The sequence below is a fragment of the Lutra lutra genome, chromosome 2 (assembly GCF_902655055.1).
Source record: "Lutra lutra chromosome 2, mLutLut1.2, whole genome shotgun sequence".
In the NCBI taxonomy this organism is placed as follows: domain Eukaryota; kingdom Metazoa; phylum Chordata; class Mammalia; order Carnivora; family Mustelidae; genus Lutra; species Lutra lutra.
Window position 1 is genome coordinate 138,346,847 of NC_062279.1, and position 12,508 is coordinate 138,359,354.

Genomic DNA, 12,508 nt, shown 5'->3' on the forward strand with positions numbered 1-12,508 from the left:
TTTGGAATTTTCTGTCCACACAGACATTCAGTTCATTTGACTGATCTTACAATCATATTGGTCCCTGGGGGCTAATATCTATTTTTAGTACTTTCAGTAAAACTTGATTCTGATTTTTAAAGTTTTCAAATACCGAAATGATGTTCATTTTTATATGAGATGATAACTCGTTTTTATGTTATGTGGTTTATTACAATCATGTAGTGTCTGGCAGGGAGAGTGAATGAGAGACCCTTTGCCCCCTAAAGAGGGAAGTTCACAGATGACTATCAGGGCTGAACTGAGATACTGCCTTGTGTTGTTAATAAAAAATCAGAGACCTCGATCTCCCATCAGAGTTTCAGGAGAAGCAGGGGAGGCTAGGAACTGCTCAGGTGGGTTTGGCTGGAAGCATCCAACGAAAACAAGGAAATTCTCTGAGACATAGTGAACAGTTTTCTAAGGAGGCCCATTGGACACAAGCGGCTGAGACCTCCATTAACTCCATACATCTTATTAATTTGATTTTAAGGAAGCTGGGACTTGCCAGGCAAGTCAGTCTGGAAGTCATAGGATACATGCTTGTTCAGAAACCTTTACAAATGGATCTCTCCACTGTTTGCCAACATACTTTATACTAGATGTCTCCCAGAACTGCTTCTCTGGTAGAGGACAATGTCACCTGTCATAGAGCACAGGCATTAATGGATCATAATATTTGAGGAGTCAATAATTAGGTCCATGTTAAAACGATCTATCAGTTACATTAAGAAAGGAAAGCAGCTGGATGTCTGATTGGTTAGACAGACAGGGATTGAGGTATGAGCATCTTGTCAACTGCAGACATCTGAAGAATTCAAAGAATTCATCAAAACTCTCAGAACAAAGAATTCATCAAAACTCGCAGGACAAATTTCAGCATGGACTTTTCATCAGCCCTCAAAAACATTCCTTTTCCAAATCTCCAGGCTTAACCCCGTTAGGTCCTGTCTGACTCAGATGTTGAAATGTCACCAGAAATTCCTTCATAAGCAAGGGTATCTATTGCCCCAATTTGCACATATAAGCTTCATTTGTACTTCACTATAAATTTTTTCTATACTCTAACAGTACATATACTCTTCTTTTTTTTATTTATAATTTGGCATATTTTGTGTTTAAATCTCCACTTCATCTCTTTCAAAACAAATGCTGTTACTTGTGCTCTGATCTTTGTAAAAGTGTAGACTTATGTTTAAAAAAAAAAAAAAAGGACAGTATGATACATTCTATGTCCCCAACTACTAAAGAGAGCTCTTAAACTGATACAATTGAAATTCAGTCTCATTTCTAAAATGGAGAGAAGATAAAGAGGCAGGGTAGTGTAGCTCTTACCAACAATTATCTGTCCAAGATGGAACCTTGCCTAAATGACCAAGTTATGGGTATGTTCCAGGACCAATAACTCAGAAGAAAGTCTTAAAAAGATAAGCCAAAGCTGGTCCTCAAGGTTTGGGTTTTCCTTGTTGTCATTGTTGTTGTTTTTCTTTTTTAAGTGATAAAATCTGTTTCAGTGCTTAAAATCTCTTTCTTCTGTTACAGTTTTTGAATAACTATGCTACTTGCTGGATTTTTCTCTGTTGTTTAGAATCAGAATGGAAAGATACGGGCATGTTTTAGTTATAAACAAATACAGATGTATCTATCAGTCACCAGCTGATATGGGCAGCCATTTTCAACACTCCAAATGCTGTCTCAAGCTGGGTTTACTTCCCAAATCTCTCCTGACTAGATCCAATTCTCTGCATTCCCAGTGCCAACACTGCAGTTCAGGCCTTCAGCATTTCTTTTTTTTTTTTTTTAAAGATTTTATTTATTTATTTTATTTATTTATTTGACAGACAGAGCTCACAAGCAGGCAGAGAGGCAGGCAGAGAGAGAGAGAGAGGAGGAAGCAGGCTCCCCGCTGAGCAGAGAGCCCGATGTGGGGCTCGATCCCAGGACCCTGAGACCATGACCCGAGCCGAAGGCAGAGGCTTTAACCCACTGAGCCACCCAGGCGCCCCGCCTTCAGCATTTCTTACCTTGACTTTGCAGTAGCCTCCCAACTGGCCCCCAGACTCCTGTCTGATCCCTCTGAGCTCTATTCTACATGGTGCTGACATGCTATGTATACAGCAAACACTGAACCCCTCAGCAAGGCCCCCATCTCCTAGCTATAACTCAGGTGGGCATTCAGGTTCTATATGATCAGGGCCTACCCACTCTCTACCATTATCCCGGGCTTGTGCTCTACACCCTGTCGGTTCTAGGTTACCTCTAGTTATTGTTGCTTGAGATACTCTTAACCTCTGACTAACTGGAAAACTCCTCCAGTACAGCTTTATAGAAAACACTTATGCAATCTGAAATCATAACCTCAGGAACAAGGAAATAATCTGAAATGTGACCTCCGGTCTATATATGTAGCTATTTATCACAGCAAAAAAATCTGTATGTGCAGGGAACAGCTTAAATGTCCCCAAATACTCAAATAAAGTACAGAATATGAGATATATTCATTGAAAATGATGTTGACAAAGTTTTAAAAACATGGAAAATGCTTATCCTAGAAATTAACTTAAACTGACTGAGGAGATGCAGATATTCAAAAAGGTGCCACAGACAGGTCTGAGAGGAGAATGCCTTCCATGATGCCTTCATCAGTGATCACCTCTTCTCTGGTAACCCAGTGTGTTAGGTAGATTAGGCTTTGCTAGGATAACAAATTAAACTCCAAATCTCTGTGATATGCCCAGTAAAGGTTTATTTTCACACAAAGTTGTATGTAGTTTAGCTCACTCCAGAGCAGCCGTCTTCCACATGGTGACTCAGGGACCCAGGCTGCTTCTCATCTGTGGTTCCATCCATTCAGCTTGGTTCTCTGGCTGCTGAGGCTGAGGAGATATGAGCTGAAGGGCTTTCCTCTGTCCTCGAGTGTTCTCTGAGGACTGAAACCAGTGCTATGGCCCTCCTGTGAGTAAGAGGCTGAAAAACATGGGGGTGCATATCGATATCTGGGGAACAGTTACTGTTTCTGCCAGAGCGAAGGTGAAGATGCCTACCACTGAAAGGTCCCCTCAAACTGGACTGGCCTTTCCCAGAGTTACATAATTATGGCACCTCTTAATATGTTCGGATTATTTTTTTAAATAAAGGGATAAGCACTGTTAAGTAAAAAAAAAGTTATCATGGGGTGCTTGGGTGGCTCAGTCAGTTAAGCGTCTGCCTTGAATCCAGGTCATGATCCCAGGGTCCTGGGATTGAGCCCCGCATCAGGCTTTCTGCTCAGTGGGGAGTCTGCTTCTCTTTCTCTCTTTCTCTGCTTCTCCCCACTGCTCATTTTCTCTTTCTCAAATAAATAGATAAAATCTTAAAAAAAAAAAAAAAGTACCATAAAAGCTAAAGAAGAAATTAAAACAAGAATGGAGACATAAAACAGTCGGGGCTGAAGCTAAAAAAAAATCCCTTTTGGCTAGGAGTGGGTGACAGATTTGGCTTTCGACTTTCCATCAACAAACACAGAAAAAAATCTGGACGGTATCATAATTCAGTATTCACAGTCTAAAAACATTCCCTTGCTGGGAAGAAATGTGGTTATGATGTACATGAACTGCTCTGGCAAGCCCCCATGAAGGAGTCACAGAATAAAATCCTAATAAGAGACACAATGGCAACTTTCTGAAGATTGCTTCTTAGAGCAGTCCTTGATAAAAGTGATGGCAATGGCACCAGCCAACTCAGGTCTCCTGGAAGGAGCTAATACACAAAAGGGCATGATTTCCAGCTGTCTGTGAATCGACCTTGTTACCGAGGTACCTTTCAGAGAATCAGAAGGACTGAATTCTACTTCAGTTGCTCTTCCCAAAGGATAGCTTTTTTAACGTCACACTTTTGAGTTTGAAGTTGTACTTGCTGAAAAAGTCCTTGGAGTCCAGCTCATCTAGCTGGATAATTAAAAGTAGGCTTATCAGAATGAATAATTAAGGGGCAGGAGTTGAAGCAGGAAGATTAGGGAGAACTGATGGTGGTAATGATGTTAGTGATCATAACAGGAGCAGTGAGAGTTCTTCTAATCATAATAAGAGTAACATCATGTTAGTATTGCAGTCATAGAACAACAGACAAGAACAATAACACCAGAAATATGTAGAATTATCATTCTTTGTTAGGTTTCAAATTGAATATGTAAAAACCAATTTTTAGTTAGCCAGCTTAAATGAGATGCTTAAATCAAAATCTAACTTTCTTCATTGATATTTTCTTTTTAATAGAGGTCAAGGCTAAATTAAAAACACAACACAACACACACACACACAGGCACTCATACACACACACATAAAACCTCCAGACTAGGGGAATGGGGAGTTAGTGTTAAATGCTCACAGAGTTTTACTTTGAGAAAATGAAGTTCTGGAGAGGGATAGTGGTGGTGGTTGTACAACAATGTGAATGTACTTCATGCCACTGAATTGTAAACTTAAAAATGGTTAAAAAGGTCAATTTTATGTTATGTATATTTTATCAAAGCTGGTGGCATCACAATTCCGGACTTCAAGCCCTATTACAAAGCTATAATCATCAAGTTGGTGTGGTACTGGCATAAAAACAGATATATACAGATCAATGGAAGAGAATAGAGAGCCCAGATATGGACCCTCAACTCTATGGTCAATGAATATTGACAAAGCAGGACAGAATATCCAATGGAATATAAGACAGTCTCTTCAACAAATGGCATTGGGAAAACTGGACAACAACATGGTGAAGAATGAAACTGGACCACCTTCTTACACCATACACAAAAATAAATTCAAAATGAGTGAGAGACCTTAACATGAGACAGGAAACCATCAAAAATCCTAGAGAATATAAGCAGTAACCTCTTTGACCTTGGCTGTAGCAACTTCTTACTAGACATGTCTCCAAAGGCAAGGGAAGCAAGGGCAAAAATGAACTATTGGGACTTCATCAAGTCAAAACCAAAGTCAACCGACAGAATGGGAGAAGATATTTGCAAATGACATATCAAATAAAGGGCTAGTATCCAAAATCTATGAAGAACTTATCAACCTCAACACCCAAAGAACAAACCATCCAATCAATAAATGGGCAGAAGACATGAACAGGCACTTCTCCAAAGAAGACATCCAAATGGCCAACAGACACATAAAAGAAATGATCTCAACATCACTCAGCATCAGGGAAATACAAATCAAGACCACAATGAGATGCCACCTCGTACCAGTCAGAATGGCTAAAATTAACAAGTCAGGAAATGACAGATGTTGGCAAGGATGCAGAGAAAGGGGAATCCTCCTACACTGTTGGTGGGAATGCAAGCTGGTACAGCCATTCTGGAAAACAGTATGGAGGCTCCTCAAAAAGTTGAAAATAGAGCTACCCTACAACTCAGCAATTGCACTACTGGGTATTTACCCTATAGACACAAACGTAGTGATCTGAAGGGCCCCTGCACCCCAATGTGTATAGCAGCAAAGTCCACAATAGCCAAACTATGGAAAGAACCTAGATGTCCATCAACAGATGAATGGATAAAGAAGATGTGATGTGTGTGTGTGTATGTGTGTGTGTGTGTGTGTGTATAATATATATATATATATTATATATATATAATGGAAAATTCCTCAGCCATAAAAAAAGTGAAATCTTGCCATTTGCACTGACATGGATGGAACTAGAGGGTAATATGCTAAGTGAAGTAAGTCAGTTGGAGAAAGACAATTATCATATGATCTCACTCATGTGTGGAATTTAAGAAACAAAATGGAGGATCATAGGCAAAGAGAGAAAAAAATAAAACAAGATGAAACCAGAGAGGGAGACAAACCATAAGAAACTCTTCATCATAGGAAATCGAGGTTTGCTGGAGGGGAAGGGAGTAGAGGAATAGGGTAACTGGGTGATAGACATTAAGGAGGGCACGTGATGTAATGAGCACTGGGTGTTATATAAGACTGATGAATCACTGACTTCTACCTCTGAAACCAATAATATATGTTAGTTAAATGAATTTTAAAAAAAGAATATGTAAAAACCAATTTTTAGTTAACCAACTTAAATTAGATGCTTAAATCAAAATCTAAGTTTCTTCATTGACATTTTCCTTTTAAAAAAAGTCAAGGCTAAATTAAAAACACAACACGCATACCCACACATAAAACCTTCAGATTAGGGGAATGGGGAGTTAGTGTTAATGTCCACAGAGTTTTGCTTTGAGAAAATGAAGTTCTGGAAAGGGATAGTGGTGGTGGCTGTACAACAATGTGAATGTACTTCATACCACTGAATTGTAAACTTAAAAATGGTTAAAAAGGTCAATTTTATGTTATGTATATTTTACTTCACCCCACCCCTTCCAGAATCATCTAAGCAAACAGATAACCTTGCTCAGGACCAAAGTGACATCCTGTTGTGAAGAATGAGGAACCTGACAAACCCCTGACCCACAGGCCACTCATTGACCTTCTCAGAGGCTGCTCAGAGAGGCCATGGCCATGGCTTGCCTTCAAACATGGGAAACTGGCTCTAAGCTCCAACACTAAACAGTTAAAGTACCATGCTTCCTAACCAGAAATATTTCCAAATAGGCGTTTCTAGCTGCTTCTTTATCCAAACACTACCCCCTGCTCTAAAACATAAAATACAAAGACCTCAGTCAAAGTGTGGGCAGTGGTCACAATGTCTCCTACAGCGTCCTCCAGGAAACACTGTTTACAAAATAGAACTCCAGGAGGGAATTTGTCCTATGGGAACTCTGTTTAGGAGCAAGGTAAAAGTGGGGGCACATCTATGGAAGATAAAGACTTGAGTTTTGGATTATTTTATTTGCAATCCAACTGTAACAACAGGAAGCCAGAGGGGCTCGCCACCTCCATGGGCCACTTCCACACACCCAAATGATACTGACATTGGCTGTATATGGAACACTGCTTTTGTTTGTCCTCTCTAGTAGGGTGGGATGCTGAAATGTGAACAGTGCATCAATGGATTATTAAGAAATAAGCTAAAGGGAGCCAGGGCACATTCCCATTTAACCTCAGTAGAAAATTCTGTCCGTCCTGAAAAAACGTCCTGACTCCTGACTAGCAGGTTCTACATAAGCACCAAAGTCCCAGGGGCTTGGGTTGGTTTATTTAACTTAGACCTTGATCAACATCTGCCTACGGAGTCAGAGGCCAAAGGAAAGTCAAGATGTGCCACTAATAATCTAGAACCATTTTGAACATATTCCTAGAATATTAAGTGAAAAGAACAGGGTAATAAATGATGTTGACAGTAGTATCTCAAACTTACCGGAATAGGTATAGCACATAAAAGCAAGGAAATACATATAAATAGTAACAGTAGTTATCTGCCTGGGGGAGTTAGATAGCTAATTACATATTTATCCATTATACAGATTTTCTATAATGAAAATGGCAATTGGCAAGGCAAACCATTGTTAGAAATTACGAAGATGTCCTTTCTTCTGCCGAGCCTTTCTTGTGCCTGGTATTGCTTCCTCCAATTTTTAAAAACCCGTTTTGCGGGCGCCTGGGTGGCTCAGTGGGTTAAGCCGCTGCCTTCGGCTCAGGTCATGATCCCAGAGTCCTGGGATCGAGTCCCGCATCGGGCTCGCTGCTCAGCAGGAAGCCTGCTTCCCTTCCTCTCTCTCTGCCTGCCTCTCTGCCTACTTGTGATCTCTCTCTGTCAAATAAATAAATAAAATCTTAAAAAAAAAACAAACAAACCCGTTTTGCTATTGTTGTTGCACACCTCATGCTGTACGGTGATTTACTTATTTAAATTCCCTTCTCTCCCCAACACTAGACTGATTTCCTTCAGAGCAGGGATCAGGCCATTTATCTTTTCAACTCTGGTACTTCTTACTATTCCTGGCACACAGTTGCTACAAAATAAATGTTTATTGTTGCAAATGAAGCATTTGGTTACTAAAAAGTTTAGTTACCTTGCTGTTACCAAGGAGCTTTAAAATTTTTCCTACATTATAGAAGAGTTTCCAAAGTCAAAGGAAAAAGTAATAGAAGCCAATATCCTCCTAAATTAGTAATAATGCTATAGGGATCAATCCAAGAAAGGAAAGAATTTTAAAGGTACCTAGGGTATGGATACATACATTGCATTTTTTTTTTTTTAAGTGGCATACAAAGACTTTTGCCCTGCCTGAAGACGTCGTGTTCTTTCTGAGCAGAGTGTTTGAAACTGGGTAGGTAAATAGACTGAAATGAGTAACCACTGAAGAACAGTAGAAACACCAGAGGATAAAAGCTCTGGAAGAATCTGAGAGCCCAACTTATTCTCTGGACAAGGGAAGACGATACAATTTCAATTATATGCTTTAATAAAATATCTTCTGTAGCTAAAAATGATAATCACAAGTATAAACCTAATTCACAAAAACCAGCCCTAAAATACACTATAATGTAGGTTTCGGCATGTATATGCTCTAAGCAAAAACCAAAATTCTTTGGAAAATACCCCAGTGGTGTATTAGGATCAAATCCAAGCCACACAAGTTAGAGCTGTCTGACCCTTAGCTGCTTTGGAAGCTGCTGCACGCGCATGCCCAGCTGGCCCTTGTGGGGGCGGGGGCGGGGAGGGGTGGGCTGGGGTGGGGGGGCCTGCTCTGGAGAAGGCCCCTAGGGAAGACAGCAAGGGGGAGGCTATGAGTGTGTATGCGCATGATTTAACTTTAGTAATCGCCATGACGACAAATGAAGAGGGGAAATCATTTATTAATTCATCCTAATTTGTGCAATGGTTTCTAAAAGAGGCAAACAAGAGAATGATTCTGAAAAAAATCACGGCACAAGAATATCCCAGGGAGATTTGGAAAGACCCCCCAAGTGGCCACACTATAGAAGTGATACACCCAGCGGGTGAGGGGTTAGGAGGCCACAGAAAAGAATATAAAAGAAGGAAGACAAAAACTGAATTATTATTATTATTTTTTGAAATGGTTTATACTCTAAGGAGATGCAAAAAATTCTGTGGTTGAGTCAGCTTGGAAATAATGAGTCTATAAAGTTCATAGGATCTGGGGCTTAATAATACCCCAGAGGAAATTATGTAGCAAAAAGCAAATGCCAGTGTATTTGTTTGATGACATCCATTAGTGCGAACTGTCTGGCAGAAATGAGCAACAGGCACCAAAATACCTCGATTTTAAAGTCAGCATGGAAAAAAATGGATGAGCTCTTCAAAGAGTAAATATATATGGTTGATCTAAGATCAAACAAAAATAACTCTAACCTGTGCTTGCTGATTCTCAATGTATTGTGTTATTTAAAGCCGGGCCTATAATAAGGAAATAAAAGCAGATGGACAGCAAGAAGCTTGAACAGAAAGTGTCAAGAAATGAGCCAAGAATCAAATAATAATGTAGAAAGGGAAGAATCGTAGGCCACACTGAACTGGCCTAGGGCAAGGGCTAGTATAAATAAAATTAAACTTCCTAAAGTTTTTTTTTTATTATTAAAAAGCTATTTCTTTGGTTAATCTTTCCAAAAATTCTATTGTAAGAGATCTGGAATAATACATCAAGACAATCTAAACACTGCTAAAGCAGAGTAATTTGTCTTAATTAAGAACCGAAACCAGCCAAATGTTGCACAACAGGAGCACGGTAAATCGAACTATGGCCCATCTATGGCTTGGATATTACGTGGCTTCTAGTAATTCTATGCGGTAACGTGGGATAGACTCATGGCAGAGCTCCAGATGAATGTTATTTTATACAGTAGGGATTATGGAGCTAAAGTAATACTTTATATAGTTTTAAAAATAGATTTTCTTAATTACATTTAGATTCTCAAAAAAAAAAAAAAAGGAAAAAGTTGCAATTTAACTTAGATTTGCTTTGGATATTTTTTATGAGAAGTACCCTCCCTGGGCTGTAAACACTCTCTGAGCAGCAAAGCAAAGGAAAGCACATTCCTTGCTTATCACTATGAGGTTGAATAACAACCTTGGTAAAATATCGCAGAGATAAAAGATGCTACCCTGAGAGGCTCTCTGTGGCTCACAGGCTGCCCGCCATTCTTTGCCAGGTTTCTAGAAGTCACTAACTAAATACCAGGTTTAATGTCTGAAGAAAGAATTTCTATATTCCCTCATAGGAAGAAAACCACCAAGTCTTGATGTGTTGATTTTATGGTTTTGTCTTAGAGCTAGTCAGGCATCTAAAAACTAAGGAAAATGCATCTGCATTGAAGGCTTTGGCTGGAGCCAGCAGTGTACTTTCCCAGGCCTGTTTCCTGATGATCAATTTGCCTAAAAGCATTTCAAGAAGGATTCATTCCCCTCGGGAGTTTCTGCATCTATTTACATATCCTGTCCTTTTTCGACACTTCTTTGTCATTTTGGGATTATTAAATTAATTCCTCTATAGGCATATTTTCTTTCTTATTTTAGATAAATATTTCCTAAAGGTGCATTGCTTTATATCTTTGTGTATTTTATCTACTTGATTAAGTACTCTAAGAATTTTTTCTAAGATTTTATTTATTTACTTTAGGGAGAGGGAGGGCCAGAGGGAGAGGCAGAGCTCGAGCCTGACTCAGGACCTGGATCTCATGACCCTGAAATTAGACCTGAGCAGAAACCAAGAGCTGGATGCTGAACCAACTGAGCCGCCCAGGTGCCCCTTAAGACTTTTTAAAGCTAACCTTTCTAAGTGAAGAAACTTTCCTCAAGGAATAATTTTTTATTTTTAGGATACTTGATGCAGCAACATTAAAAAAAGGTTTTCAGGGCGCCTGGGTGGCTCAGGTCATGGTCTCAGGGTCCTGGGATCGAGCCCCACATGGGGCTCTCTGCTTGGGTGGGGGAGCCTGCTTCCCCCTCTCCCTCTGCTTGCCTCTCTGCCTGCTTGTGATCTCTGTTTGTCAAATGAATAAATGGAATCTTAAAAAAAAAAAAAAAAGTTTTCAATGATAGGAAGACCGTTTTTATGCAACTTAAAAATATTTGATTTTATTGATATATTTAAACTTATTTAATTTTAACTATATATAAAAATTCAAATACCTTAACAGTAAATTTCAATTAGGGAGAAGGATTAGGGTTATATGAAAATCCCACTTGGGGAATGTTTCCAACTACATACATTGGCATCCTCCCCTAGATTCTAAAAGTTTTGGGGTGACTGTCACATTTCTTTCCTGCTGATAAACTCCTACCCCCCCAAAAAAAAGAAAACCCAAAAGGAAATGGAATTTGCCTTTGGCTTCCCACTCACTCCGGACCATATTCTGACTGTTGATCTCTTCATGATTATTCACAATATATATACACTTTTTTTTTTAGAGAAGGAGAAAGAGGGAGACAGAGAAGGGTGGGGGTAAAGAGGGAGGGGGAGATAAAGAACCTTAAGTAGATTCCACACCCCCAGCGTCGAGCCTAACACAGGGCTTGATCTCACAACCCGGAGATCATGACCTAAGCCGAAAGCAAGAGTCAGACGTTTAACCCACTGAGCCACCCAGGTGCCCCAATTCACGACATATCTTTCTGAGTTCATTAATTAAATTAAAACAGCACTTGTGAAAGTTAGAACGGATTCTCAATATCATAATTCTGTTGTTAAAGAAAACTTATAATTGGGAGCCCCATCATCAATTTCCGTATCATGAGGTTCTAATTCATAGCACTATGCTTCCTTTGGTACAAAGGAGATCAGAAAAATATTTATTTCGCAAGAAAACATGTTTTCAAGGAGAAAGGTTACACTTTTTCCACTGTTTGCTGTTTAAACCCAGAAAGGTTTGGGCAGCCTGACCTCATAGGGCTAGGCCAAGCAGGTCCACGTCAGTGCAGCCAGGAGGCCCTCTCATCTCCACACACACACCCCATTCAAAAGCAGGTGGCCCAGGGACTCACCGGCAGGGCAAGATCCGCACAATGTCATTGGGCTTGTATCCTTCGATGCAAACTGCGCAGTTATCAAAATCGGGCTCTGTTTCCTGCAACGGAGAAAGTACAGATGAGTTGACTTGTGTAGCTTCAACTCCTGTGTGAAGAGGCAAACAAGCAAGGGGAGTTTGCCTGGAGACAGGCTTTCGATCGTCTGTGTGCCAGTTTTCTCAAACAATAATTGACCGTCTATTGGCTCAGTTTCCATTCCTTCCAACCTCCACTTTTTGTTTCTGGGTTCTACTGTAAGTGCTCTTGTGAGGGAATAATATTTTAATGTATTGTTACTATAAAATAAAATGCTGTTTATTATGAGTGTGAGAGAGCAATTTTTAAGTAACCATTATTAGGAATGCTATTTATTATAATTAGAAGTGACATCCAAATCTCAAGGTGAGAAACACTACTTATGGAGAAGTGTCCAAATGATACTTAAGCTATCAGTTCCTTGGGAATCTTTTGTGTATACAACTCTAGAACCATGGTTTTAACTTTTTATTCAAGTATTTACATCTCTCTTTATTCGAGTATATACATCTCTCTTTCAATACCCCATTTCATATTCTGTTGAGGG

General features: G+C 39.6%; 1 protein-coding gene across 2 annotated transcripts in view; it reads right to left on the minus strand.

Moving 5' to 3' along the window:
• RNF150 (ring finger protein 150) overlaps positions 1 to 12,508 on the minus strand; it is a 277,312-nt gene that overhangs the window by 73,910 nt on the left and 190,894 nt on the right. For both annotated transcript variants that reach the window (XM_047718513.1, XM_047718515.1), the window contains exon 4: positions 11,902 to 11,984. In XM_047718513.1, coding sequence (XP_047574469.1) covers positions 11,902 to 11,984 — 83 coding nt within the window. The remainder of the gene's footprint in view (positions 1 to 11,901; positions 11,985 to 12,508) is intronic.